At 42.7% G+C, this 13,569-nt stretch overlaps 1 protein-coding gene across 1 annotated transcript; it reads left to right on the top strand.

The window, feature by feature from the left end:
* Positions 1–1,195: 1,195 nt before the first annotated feature.
* Positions 1,196–13,007, top strand: NPM1 (nucleophosmin 1). Its single transcript, XM_082063404.1, has 11 exons — positions 1,196–1,350; positions 2,109–2,188; positions 4,979–5,098; positions 5,486–5,579; positions 6,290–6,393; positions 6,774–6,838; positions 7,326–7,380; positions 8,954–9,043; positions 9,337–9,438; positions 11,614–11,688; positions 12,648–13,007. The coding sequence occupies exons 1-11, from the start codon at positions 1,287–1,289 to the stop codon at positions 12,684–12,686; spliced, it is 888 nt and encodes a 295-aa protein (XP_081919530.1). The 5' UTR covers positions 1,196–1,286; the 3' UTR covers positions 12,687–13,007.
* The last annotated feature ends 562 nt before the right edge of the window (positions 13,008–13,569 follow it).

Here is a 13,569-nt window from a genome sequence, read left to right as displayed (position 1 = left end):
TTTCCAAGTTCAGAGTCCGTGCCTCATTTGGTTATACCTGTAAATATTAAACATCTTAGCACGAATCACAACTGCATTTTTCACAATACAAACTACATATATCAGTTTAACAGAGAGACATGAGCATGAAGAGGCTATATGCTTTTATTTTTGAAGAGCAGGTGTTCAGGTAAAGAAATTCTGAGAGTAGCTAGTTTAGAGCACCCAACACATCTGACTTGTCCAGCCCAGCGTCCGGACACGAGGGCAGCCTGGACAGTATTCCAAGAGGTGCCCACGGCCAGCGAAGGTGGTGATGCATACACGAGTCTTTGAAGGGCTTGTGTCTCTTACTACAAAAACCAAACAGATTCTGTTTTTTGTGTTGTGACACGCAGAAGTCCCCACGTGCCAATTCACATGGAGTATTTCACTCCCATCGCTCACCAGCTGAAAGGAGGTTCCCGAACTTGCTGCCTGCTGGTCCTGAGAGCCCAGCAGCACGGGCGGCAGCGACTCGGAATGGCAGCTCACCCAGACTGGAAAGTGGCTGCTTTTCGAGGTTTTAGAGTAAAGCTGACAAGGGCTGTGAGCTCATGAACATTTATGGTGCCTGAGGGTGGGTGTTTGGTGCCACTGCGGAGATGAGGTCCCCAGGGCCATGGGTCAGTGCCAGGGCTGGGTTAATGCTTGGACTCGATGACATTAAAGGTCTTTTCCAAACAAAACGGTTCTACGGTGCACACAATAAAATACCGAGAGCGTCCCACCAAGACAAGGCCTTCGCCAGGCCCGGGGAGGCATCTGAGGGGCCCAGCGGGCCGCAGCCAGACACCGAGCGCCCAGGCTCCGCCCCCCGCAGCCGCCGGGTCCACCCCGCCGGGTCCACCCCGCCGGGCCCCCGCAGGCACTTCCTGGCGCCGCCCGGTCCCTCCAGGTGACAGCGGCCAGCGGGCACCTGCCCGGGCGGCGCTCGCTCCCCTCTCCCCGCGCGCGGCAGAGCGGCGAGTGTCCCCGCGGCCCGCGCCGCCCCCCCCCGCCGCCTCCATCTTGAGGCGCCGCAGCCCCGCAGGGCGCTGTGGACCGCCCCCCCACCCTCCTCCGCGCTCGCGGGTGGCGCATGCGCAGAGGCCGCACGGCGGGACGAAAGGAGGCGTGGCCGGCGCGCGGGTCTCGCGAGAGCGCGCGGGTCTCGCGAGAGCGCGCGGGCTATATCTGGGAGTGGGCGGGCACGGCGCTTCCTTTAGTGCGCGTCCGCCCGCAGCGCAGCATTGCCGTCCGCGCTCCCGCCGCAGCAGGCCGAGAAGATGGAGGACAGCGCCATGGACATGGAGAGCATGGGACCCCTGCGCCCGCAGACCTTCCTTTTCGGTAACGGCCTGTGGCTCCCACAGCCTCGCGTTCCCCGTGCCTGCTGGTCCTTCTCGCCCGCTTCCTCAGTCCTTGGGGCTGAGCGAGAGGCGGTCCGAGGCGGCGGGCCCGGCGTGGGGGCCGCGGTCTGGTGTGGGCCTGGGGCGGCGCCTCAGCGGGGCGGGAGGCCGAGAGGGGCCTTGTGGGGCGAGGGGTCACGCGGCGGCCGCGGCCGTTGGCGTCGCGCGCTGCCCCACGTGGCGTGCTGTTCGCACGTGGCGGTGTGGCGGCCCGGCCCCGCGTTCTTTTGTTCTCCGCACCGCCCGCCCGTTTCCCCGCCTGTTTCTGTGGGCGCGGGCGCGCTCGGAGCGGCCGGCTGCCGAGCACATGGCGCGGCGGGCGATGGAGCACGTGGAGGGTGACGGGCCGTGGCGCGCCCGCCGGTCCCGGGGGAGGCCCGACCGCTGGCGTACGGCGTCCCGGGAGAGGTTCTATCCCCGGGCAGCGCGGAGAGCGTGGATCGCGAGCGGGCTGCCGGCGGATGGGCTTTAACGGAGCAGGCTGGGAGCTGCGAGGCTGGCTGTAGGCCGTGGGCTCGCCTGGGCTTTTCCCCATCCCACGTGCTTCTTTTCCTGTGCGCCTGGAGTGCCGTTGCTTTTCCGTCCAAGTGCGGAGCAATGAAGCAGCAAGTTTTAAAATAAGAAGTGGTTAGCAAATACCACGTGTAGATAAAATAGTATGCTTATAATTTAATGTGTTGTTTTTTTTTTTTTCTTCAGGCTGTGAGCTTAAAGCAGACAAGGAGTATCAGTTCAAAGTAGATGATGAAGAAAATGAGCATCAGTTATCTTTGAGAACGGCAAGTATCTTTTTGTATTTTTAATCATTGCTGTGTGATGTTTTGAGACGTGAGTTTTTTAATGTACGTTTGTTTCCTTTAATAAGTTTATTTTACTGGTATTTTTATGTGAACCTGTTAAAATAATAAGCTATTCTTATTGGGAGTGGAGCATATCATGTCACCCAAAATATTTGCTGTATTGGAAAAAAAAAAAGGTGAAAATATCCACTGATGTTTTATTGTTTACAGCAAGCAACACAAGGCTGGAAAAGTTTAAAAATAAATTTACAGTAGGGTAACATTGGAATGTTTGGTAGGGTAAAATTGGAATTTGTACTAATTGGAATTAAAGGCTGGAGTATACACTGACATCTCTAATACAATGGTTCAGATGCTACAGGAGCATAGGGGAAGGATATACTTACAAGAATCATGCATGGGCACATTTTAGCAGAATTTATTAGAAACTTTATTTTTAAAAGCTTTTCCATATATTCTCCAAATATAATTCCAGTAACATTTTTTTCCCTAAGCAGCTAATAACTAAAGGGGGGAAGAAGGGTTATGTTTTGACTTACTGTCCCTAGTGTTATTTTCTCTAAGGATGTAACTGGGAAATGCTTGGTTTCATTCAGCTAGTTAATCTAACAGACTATTCACTGAGCATGGTAACCCTGGAAATCAGGATCTGTTCATTGAGAGTGCTTACACATGTCCTTAAATCTTTCTGCAACCACACAAGCCGAGATATAATATTTTAAGGCCTTTGTTCTGGCCAGTGCATGTTACTTTTCGTTAGCAGAATGATAATATGCCACAACTTCAGGGTCAAAGAATTCAAGAGCTGTAGCATCTCTTTGCTTTAGGGTTTATTACAATTTAAACACAGGATGCCTTAATGATACCTGAAAACAAATGAGTGTTATAATTGTGGATTAATTCCTACAGCAGAATTGCTTCCTACAGGAGACTTGTGCAATAACACTCCAAACTTATTCACAGTGGTACTTAGAACACTTATACAGTTAGTGAATCATGTGTCTTAAGTCCTTGCATTTTATCAAAATTACAGCCTTGGCAATGACTAATTTGTTCTTAATTAGGATGTCCTTTGAGGGAAGAATATAACAGTAGAGTGTGTATAGGACAAGTTCATGTGGCTAGTTCTCATATTTGAATGTTTTTCCTGCAGATGTAATTAATCAGTGATACTCAAATTGTATGGCCTTATCCAAAATTCCTATTTTTTGGAAAATTACCTGTAGCATCTCTTTTGATGGTGTGCACTCTTCTCAGGGGATGAAGCAGATTGGATGCATAACCAATACTTAGTTTTTATGGTTGTAGGAAAGAAGTCTTAATTCAATAACCTGTCATTTTAAAGTCAAAATATTATATATAGGAGAAATGGAGGTTGAAATAACAAATGACAAACTAGAAATGTCTAAGAGGCCTGCAAGATCTTAAACATAACTACAAACAGGACATACCTTGGCAAGTGGAGGAAGGGGTTGATGGAAGGTAAAGTGTGAAGGTAGCGAATACTCGGTGACTGATCTGTGCCCCTGATAAGATTAGATATATAAAGACTGGCACATCAGTTAAGATATAATTGTGGAGATGACATGGGTGTGAGGTACAGAAAGAGGTGGGGAGAAAACAAGGCTAAAATTGAAAGGGCAGGAGGATGGAAGTGTGTAGAGGTGGAAAGTGTCATGAAGGTTTCTGTAAGTGTCTTACCAATGACAGCTGAGAACATAAAGAGGGATGTTCACTGCTTCATTGCATGTTTATTGCCAGTGTGCGTTCCTTCAGTGCAGAAATAAAAGTACATGAATGGATACTTGCCAGACACTCAGTAAATAAATTAATAGTGCTGCAGTATTGCTTGAACTGGTGCAAATGACAGGAGTAACTGGTGGTGGAGGGCATGCTCTTAAATTCTTGTCCTGGTGGGTAGTTCCACCAACTAGATAGGTTATTGTTGTTGTCAGCCTATTTGAGAGGTGAGATCAGTGCAACAATTTGCCTCTTTAAACTTACAGTAACAGAACTTGTCAGGAGTACTGAATTCTATATTCTGTTTCTCAGCGTTCAGCCTGATACATCTTGTCTGGGTTGCTATAGTGTGGATAAAACTATGCTGTTGGAGAATGGGAGCTTAGGTGTCTCTGCCTGACATGTTTACGCCCACATCTTCCAGGGAGGGTGAAAGCTTTCTTGTCATGAGCATTGGGAAAGGAAACACAGCCTTGTTCACTGGTCTTGGGAATAATTGTAATACTTCAAGGGATTCTTGGTTTTCACACCTCTTGCATGTAATCCTGACTCAGATGTCAGAGGTTCAGAGAACTGGAATTTCAGGCCTGTCCCATGTCTGTCATTCATTTGCCTCCCTGCAGCTATGATTTTGAATCTTCACGAAGTGCCAGCCTTGCCCCCAAGGTAAGGAATCCAGGCACTTGAAATTTGAATGCTCTGGAACAGCAGCTCCAGTCCTTGGTAAATTAATGCAGAAGGCACATGCATAAATGACAGCACTGAACTGAGCATGTGTTCAGTTTCAAGACTGAATGTCAAATAAGCAAAAAGCATGTAGTGTCGTAAAAAGTGAAGCAATTGGCAGATGAAACATGGCAGGAAGGATAAGGATAAAGGTGGTGGTTCTGTAGTAGTGATAGCAGTTGTTTCCCTTCCTCTACACTTGCATTTGTACTTCCTCACTTGGGCAGTTAATGCAGTTCAGTTTAAAAGACTTCAGAATATTTGGGAAGATTCTCAGAATGTCCACTCTTCTTTACTTCACAGGTTACTTTAGGGGCTGGAGCCAAAGACGAATTACATGTTGTAGAAGCAGAAGCACTGGACTATGAAGGCAACCCTGTTAAAGTAGTACTGGCATCTCTGAAAATGTCAGTGCAGCCTACAGTAAGTACAGGAACCTGGGAAAATCTACAATAAATGTGATCTCCGATGATACATTTTTATAAATAAGTTTTAGTAATTATGCATATAATCTCTGTGTATTCAAATGTGTGTGTTTGCAGGCAGCTGCATCTGTAGCCTGTCTTGATTTCTTTGAATCAGTGTTACTGATGTTGTACAAGTGGAACTCCACAATGCTGGGGGTGGATGAGATGGATAATGTTCGAGTTGGTAATGCTGCTGAGTAGAAACTAATGTGGATAGGTCTGGTAACTATATTAGGGAGCCTACAGATGTGTGTGCTCCTGGTTTCATTAGAATGGATTATCTGTTAAGCATTCTTTGTCTTTAATATTTGAATAAATAAAGTGGTGGGGTTTTTTTGCTTAGGTTTCATTAGGTGGCTTTGAGATCACACCGCCAGTGGCCTTGAGGTTGAAATGTGGTTCAGGGCCTGTTTACATCAGCGGTCAACATCTTGTAGGTATGTGTTACTTGGTTGCTAATCTGTGATCTTGCTAACCTGTCAGCACCAACAGAACTTAGATGATGTATCTGATATCTCAAGCGGTACTTTCTCTAAAACTGAACCTCTGAATCTTTAATTCCCTGTCTTCAGAGGTGTGAGGTAACTGTGGGACAAAGGAGTTCAGAGAAATGCTTGCCTACCTTTTCTTGCCCTGTGTTTTTTGTGGATAAAGGGGGGAGTTTGTCTGCGTTGCAGTTTGAGTTCTAATCGCTCTCCTTACAAATGGGTTTTAGGTTCACAGTGTGTCCCACAGCAGAAAGCTGAGAGCTTTCTGCTTCTCAGTTGAGAGTCTGAGGAGACTGCCTATGGAAGTTTTGAGTTTGCACCAAAAACTAAGCCAGGACTAACCTCTTTAGTAGAGTTGTCTTTGAAACTGGTCTTTAGAAGTTCTCTTAAGTGTCTCTCCTTAGAAATTGAGAACTTAATTCTTGGCTTTCTGTAGCTTATTTTCTGTGAGGAGTGTTACAGGCAGTTTGTGGTTATTCACCCGTTTTGGATCTCAGTGGTTAGTTTGCTAGTAAGAAGCTTCTTCCTGTTGATTCAGTATCTCAGTAAGACCTTGCCTATTTAGTTGTGGGTGACACTCTTCTGTTTGTTTCTTACTAGCAATCTTGTTTTAACTGTTCTTAAATGGAGTTTTTTATACATTGCCATCATTTTATCAGCATTAGAGGAGGAACCAGAATCAGATGATGAGGAAGATGATACAAAAATTGTGAACACTTCGACAAAGAGACCAGCAAGTGGAGGAGGAGCCAAAACACCACAGGTACATATACTTTCAGTCACCTTGTCTGCAGAATTTTCTTGTGGTTTGATAATAATGCTGCCTCTAGGAGCAAGCAGTTTTTATGTGGAAGTTTTGTCCACTGCAGTAACTGGGTATGTGCAGATTCTGGTATAAACATCAGTGTTCTGCAAGAGTTTAAATGCTGATTGAAGCTCTGTAGTGTAGAAGAAAGGGTTCATGTGCTCAGAGCATGCTGTAAATTTGTCAATAGCTTTTTGGCTTGGCAGCTGTAACTTGTTCTTTAGTTAAAATGGTGGAAGATTAGTCTTGTAATTAATGCCACAAATCATTTTGGATCAGGGTTGCTGTTTATTAAGACAAAATGATATTGACATTTAACATACTTGATATTTTTAAAGAAAAAACCAAAATTGTCAGAAGATGATGAAGAGGATGACGAAGATGACGATGATGAGGATGATGAGTACGTACTCTTGTTTTGATAATGTATTTTGAAATACAGGGTTAATTTTCAGAATGAGTTGTGACATAACTGGATGTTAAGTGAGCGAACTACTTTTTTATCTTGGCTACAAAAATAAGTAGAATTACCTCAAGTTTATCACCAATGTAAACTGAAGTAGTGTTGTTCAGATGTGTCATGCTGGGTGATGAAACTTAGTTTTATATAATTCATTAACATTTAATAAATTTAGAATGTCTTTATTATTAGTCAAAGTCCTAAGATACATGCCTTCAGTATTAAAGCAGAAGGGAATGCATTTAACTGCTTTAACAGTAGGAAGTAGAGTATTTGGCCTAACACCTTGCCACATGTTAAAACAAGGTATAAGGTAGACTTGGGAAGATGACTTGCTCCCTTCATGAGTAAAACATGTTATTGGGGAGGGAAGTGGTTAAAGCTGTGAGTATGAATCCTGAGTTGTGAGTGACTACCTTTCCGATTCTAGTGATGAGGACGACTTGGAGGATGATGAGGAAGAAATAAAAACACCAATGAAGAAAGTAAGTGCCATATATATCTATATAAACACACACATTGTGACCATCTTCACCCATGAAAGTGAAGTTAGACAGCCTGTTTAAATAAACTTGAAAGGAAGTGACTGGTAAGACCAGATGGACTTAATACCTGCAGCTAAGTTTATTCAGACGGGGAGCAAGTGCTAACACCCTTTGACTTACTAATAGGTGTTTAGTAACTGTCCTGATGGAGTTGTCTTTGAGGATTCCTACGAAGACCCCTGAAACAGAAGGGGGGTATTGTAGTTGAACCTGGCAGGCAGCTAAACACCACACACAGCTGAAACCAGGACAGGAAATGAGGGGAAGCCGTCTTTGTGTAAGTGAGATAACTGTTGGCATTTGCACTCCGCATTTATTGTAATGCAGAAGCTAGTTGAGGTGTCCTCTTCTTAGAGCGATGTTCTGGTTTATTATGGACTAGGTATCAGTATAAGGGATGACAGTAATTGGGCAGATAGTCCCTTAATGAGTTTAAGCACAGCTGTTTTGGAATACGTGAATGGGATGCTTTGGATTTAGCTTAGCCTATGTAAAGAAATTGTAATTGGACATTAGAACATGGGTGTGAATGTATATCCAATCCATATGGAATGGCTGATTCTTAAGGGTGTGTGTGTACACCTGCAGTTGCTAGACTCGCATGATTCTGTGTTGGCTACTAAAGCAGACAGAATCCTGCTCAAAGATGTGGCTTGTGCTTTGCCGTTTCAGTTAGCCCTTCATGCTGTGAAAAAGGTCTTGCTAGCAGCCTAACTTTCAATAAAAAGGAGATCTAGATCTTTCTGCCCATTGAAAAAGGTTCACTTCAGTCAGCCAAGTGCTCAGATGTGAATTTACATCAGCCCTTGAGTGCCATCTGGTGGTAAAATAATCTAGGACAGCTTCACAACTGCAGAGGTAGAAGGTAGTCATTTGTTTGAACTTGTGTACTTTGGCGTGAATTTATGTGTTTGTATCTGCTGTTTAGAAGCAAGTGTTTAATGGTTTACTTCATTATTTGCTGCTCTGTCCTAATAAGTTACTGTAGGTGATAGTGCACAATAGTTTAAGGCTTGTTGAAGACAATCTGAACTGCAGATTTCCTGCCATCTAATTAAATCTAGTGTGGCTGAATGAAATGGTCCCTTGATTTATGTAGGAATATAAGAATCCAATTTGTAAGTATACCTGTGACATTGCCAATGACATCTGAGATGTTTCTGTATGAAGTGCCAAACAAGAGGTAATGGTTATGTTACAGAAGACAAGCACCAAGTCAGATCTTGGAATTGCGGTGCCACCTAGAATTAGTCCCATGCCATATCTGCCCCCAAATAACACAACTTGATTATGTTTCTATATTGTGCTGTACTAGTAGTTTTTCATTTGTCTTCCTGCAGCATACTTATTTTGCTTAAATAGTTGATGCTGATCATTATGTATGGGCAATAATGCTTTTTTTGTTAAAGGTTAAATGGTATGTATTTGTCACTAAGTCTTGAGTATTATGTTCACAAGCTTAAAACTGATAGCAGTTTTTCATGGCAAATAACCATAAGTGCTTTCTCTGCAGCCTGTCCGTGAGGCTCCAGGAAAAAATATGCAGAAAGCAAAGCAAAATGGAAAAGACTCTAAGCTGTCCACACCATCATCTAAATCAAAAGTAAGTGATGACAACCGAGTAAAACAAATGTTTATTCCCGTTTGGAAGCTAGTTTTCTTGCTGAATGCTTTAGGTTTTTGAATCTTAATATGAAGCATTCAGGGGATACTGTTTATTGCTTCAGGTTCACCTGTGAAACTCTTCAATGGTCAATATATAACTATGACAGCCAAGATTTGAAATCAGACATGCTGTCTCTTGTGAATATTGGTGATCCCATGGTTAAATGTACAAGTCTCTGGGCTTTTTGTGTAGTATATATGTGTAAGTTCCTAATGAAACTAATCTTTCAGACTCCAGATTCCAAGAAGGATAAAACTCTAACTCCAAAAACACCAAAAGTCCCTCTGTCGTTAGAGGAGATTAAAGCAAAAATGCAAGCGTCCATAGATAAGGTGAGTTTTTTGAAATGTAGGTTTGTCAGCTTTATTTTTAGACTTCCATAAGTCAGAGGAACTGGATGTTTTTAAGAAGTGGTTGCATGTCACTGGTTGCTGTGCTGTTACCTGTTGATGTTGATGTTGAAGCTCAGAATGGAAAATTCATGTGGGACAAAAAAAAAACCTTTTTACTCATGCTAAACAAAAACACTGTTTTGTAGTTTGATTTTTTTTTTTTATTCCTCCAGTAGTGGTGATCAGTAATTTGATATTAGTGGATGATCTCAGTTAAAATTTGGGGGGAATAAAAAACAAAAAACCAAATACAAACAGAAAAAAAACAAACAAACCCCAAACCAACAAAATATTAAAACCAAAGGTGTCTTAACTAGTGCGCACATTTTTTTAGGCAACTAGAATAAAGCAGAGTTTTTCACATGCTTGGAATAGCTTGGTCTTGAAGCAGTTTCCAACTTAGATATCCAGATGCTTGTAAGTCCTCAAAACTTCCAGAAGGGGGAGATAGGTGCTTGTGGTATCCATTAATGAATCAATGAAAACCTGAAAGCATTTGCTTTCTGAACTGAAGGTCTGGGGTTAATTGAGTCTCCCCTCAGTGGATGTTTCATCTTTGGAAGGTCACAGAGCAGTCACTCAGCTTCTGGTTACTATCAGCCCTGACTAGCACTTCATGGTTGTGTGTATGAGTATTCTTCTTAGCTGCTATTTAAGTACAAGAAATAAAATTGCATTTTAGTTATAGGCTGGTTGGATAAAAGTGTAACGGGTAAAAGCAATTCGTTCCCCCTTAGCCAAGTTTGAAAGCTGTGTGCTTGCTAGGGCTGCGGTTGAGTACACATCTGTTCTGCAGAATATGTGTTAATGAGGACCTGACATCTGGACTATGTGAATTCTGGTTTTACTTCACTACTCGGGAGTGTGCGTATGGATCATATGCTCATTTGTGACTAAACCAGATTCTTCGCTCTGAAGAGTTGTGTGTTTATGTGGGAATATTTGTGTGTGGGTTTTGTTTTTTGTTTTAGTTTGGTCTGAGATTAAAAACCTTTCCTCCCTTACATGGGCAGTCAAGTCATCTAAAGAATTAGGATTATATCCTCCTTAGATTCTTGGCATTTTGAGGCAGTTTTGTTCCAGGAAATGCAAAATAAGGCAAAAGGTTTTTGAGTATAGAGTGAATACAAAGTGAACAATGACAGCCTGCGATCAGGATCGAAATGCATATCCCTAAGTTGTGAACCTGACAGTGATAGATGGTGTTGTTCTGCCAGCTCAAACTAACATCTTGATCTAGTGATGCTGGGTAGGTTTTTGTGTGTCTCAGAGGAGGCAGGATTAGTGGTGTTTGCAGTGTAAGCAGAAGTGCCAAGCTGCTCGTGGTAGACAGATGTCCCTATGGAGGGAAGCACACAGACCAGATAACTGACATAGAGCTTTAGAATATGTTTGCTGCTGCTGAAGAGTTTTTACTGGGAAATGCTGTGTAAGCACAAATGTGTAGAAGCAGCAGTAGCAGGCAGCTTAATTTAATGTTTTCTAAGATGGTGCTAGAACATACCTTGGTGTAAGGCAAAAGGTTTGTGCATTGCCATATACAATAGCATTTCTTGCGGACAGCGAACAAACAAGTTAGCAGCTTTAAAAAAAACACAAAGACAATTTCTGAGCCACAAAGACATGTCTCTAGAACAGTTTCTTAGATTCACAGACCTGGTGTATTAGGATGAGTCTTAAAGAGCAAGTAGGAGATGGGTTGGTTTGTTGTGGGTTTTTTTTGCTTTAGAGAGCTGAAGTTGAAGGATAGTAATGTTTCAGGTTTCATGCTCTTGTAAGAATCCATAAATACGGAATTAGTTCAAGTTTGTCTGAATAGTGTATGAATTACTACAAACAAGGTTATTTTAGCAGTGGATGTTCACTGGGGTGTTTCTGAGCACGAGCAAAGATGCTTGTAGAGCCATTTTAGCGTGTAAGCACTCCTATGATAAATACCTGGTTACTGTAGAGAAGCAAACTTTTAAAAATGTTTTAAAAGCAGATTGGTTTGGGATGTTGCAAGGTGAGTTCGGTAAAATTCCACATGTATTGCAAAGGGTTTAAGCTTCATAAGTTGTGTATTGGAATCACTAAATGACCTGCATACATTAAAGCTTGCTTTTTTCAAAATAGGGTTCTTCCCTTCCTAAGCTGGAACCCAAGTTTGCCAACTATGTTAAGAATTGCTTCAGGACGGAGGACCAGAAGGTAACTGAATTTATTGGAACTTGATAAAGTCCAAAAACTTGTATAATATAACCTGACTTAGGGATTCTTTTTCCACTTCTTAATCTTTACAAGCTTTGGACTGTTTCAATGGGTTAGGAACCACAAACAATACTTCAAATTAAGTAAATGGGAATGGTTTTAAGGGTTTAGTTGGCTAAGATGGGAAAGCTAATATTTTATTACATTTTTCCAGTTTTTATATGGTTGGTAAATTATCTCTTGCTTACTAAACCCACAGAATTTTCCTTTTGGCACCATATTGGCTAAGGAAATGAGCTGTGGTTTTCCTTGTTGCTGAATTTGGCCATCTAGACCAGTCTGCAGTTCAGCCTTTTGTTGGGGAGGGTGTCTGAGAGGGGAACTGTTCTGTGATGGAGATTATAGCTTTCTTGGTACGTTTTCTCCCAAAGTCAACTGAGCTCTTGTAGGAGCGTATCAGGAAGCAAGTTTCTGAATTACTCAACATACGCTAGGCCAAAATGTGTCTTAGATTTTCCTATTAAAATTCCTGTGAGTTAAAAGTTTGTTCCAATGACGGAATTCCTTATGCTTTCCTGCTTCCCTCAGTGGTTCAGAGTAAACTTGTCTGATAGACAAATTGATAGGTTCTTGAAAGAGTTTAGAAGCAGTGAGCCTCAGCTACTGGAGTTGGTCTGACAGGAGCCAGGGTAGGCAGAGTTCAGCCAATATTTGCCTAGCGGGTCCACACCCATCCTCTCACTTACCTTCACTGAATTCCTGCTATTGTGACTTACCGTGAATAACAGTCTTCCAGCAGAAGGACCAAATGTCTTGCTTTCAACTTGATTTTCTCCGAAAGGAATGTATTTTTTTTGTTGTAATTTAATGTCAATATTTTATGGTGTGAGTGGAGGTAGTAAATGGAAAATCATGAGAAAAATGGATTCCAGTTTCTAACTTTTTGTGTACACTTCCAGGTCATTCAAGCTCTCTGGCAGTGGAGACAGACTCTGTAAGAAAAGAAAACGGTTTAAACAGTTCATTAAAGTCTGCAGTCTTATTTCAGTAACCATTATTTGGCTGTCCTTTTTACAAATGCTGAAAGAGCTTTCCCTAACGTGTCTGATAAATGTCGTCCAGATTACCTTGCCAAGAATGTGTTGTCCAAAATGCCTGTTTAGTTTTTAAAGGCAGGACTCCACCCTCAGCTTCATTTTAAGTATGTATGGAATGTTTTGATAAGGCATGGTGTTGGTGGTGGTGGTCAGACAAATGGAAATGTTGGGGAGACTAAATGTATGTGGAAAAAAAATAAATTTTGGTATTTTAATAAAGTACTATCGTTTCTTTCTTTATGGGCTGGGGGTAGTGTACATGCTGAACCCAGAAGATAACAAGGTTTAAGTTCCCATAGGAACTGCTGCTAAGTGTTTTAGCTACTTCCCTTTACCAAGTACCCATCAATCTCATTTACGTTGTCAACTTTAAAAGCAACTTTACTCCGATTCTATAAGCTTTACAGCTACGAAGCAGAGGATTGGTGAGAAGACTTAAGTGGTGAATGGGACTTTATTCTTGTCTGGAGGTGACCACTAATGATTGCCTAAAGCAGCCTTTCCTGCATCTCAATTTCTGACCCACTTCATTGCTCTTTGGTTTGTGGTTTCTTTCTAACAACTGAGTTTGTAGGGCTTGTGACTCTGCTTGTAAAATGTAATACTCTTGATTTGGGCATTGCTGGCTGTGCTGTTCCTCCGAGGTGACTCCTGGGAGGGTCCTGGGGAGAAGGGAGCTGGGTGGGATGTCTGGAGAGCTCACTGGGGGAGAGCAGTGCCAGGGGAGACAGTCCTGGGAGCAATGAGCAGCTTATCTCCAGCAAATCCCGAAAGCTTGGATGGG

The sequence above is a fragment of the Streptopelia decaocto genome, assembly GCF_964273445.1.
Source record: "Streptopelia decaocto genome assembly, chromosome: 12".
NCBI classification, from domain to species: Eukaryota; Metazoa; Chordata; class Aves; order Columbiformes; family Columbidae; genus Streptopelia; species Streptopelia decaocto.
Note: the sequence above shows the minus strand (reverse complement) of the source record. Positions and strands in the feature narration are given on the sequence as shown.

What these genes read in the sequence shown, in the direction of transcription:
- NPM1 (XM_082063404.1), top strand. Translation starts at nt 1,287, where the DNA reads ATGGAGGACAGCGCCATGGACATGGAGAGCATGGGACCCCTGCGCCCG. An exon ending in CCCGCAGACCTTCCTTTTCG is followed by an intron (nt 1,351 to 2,108) that starts GTAACGGCCTGT and finishes TTTTTTCTTCAG; the next exon opens with GCTGTGAGCTTAAAGCAGAC. An exon ending in GACGATGATGAGGATGATGA is followed by an intron (nt 6,839 to 7,325) that starts GTACGTACTCTT and finishes TTCCGATTCTAG; the next exon opens with TGATGAGGACGACTTGGAGG.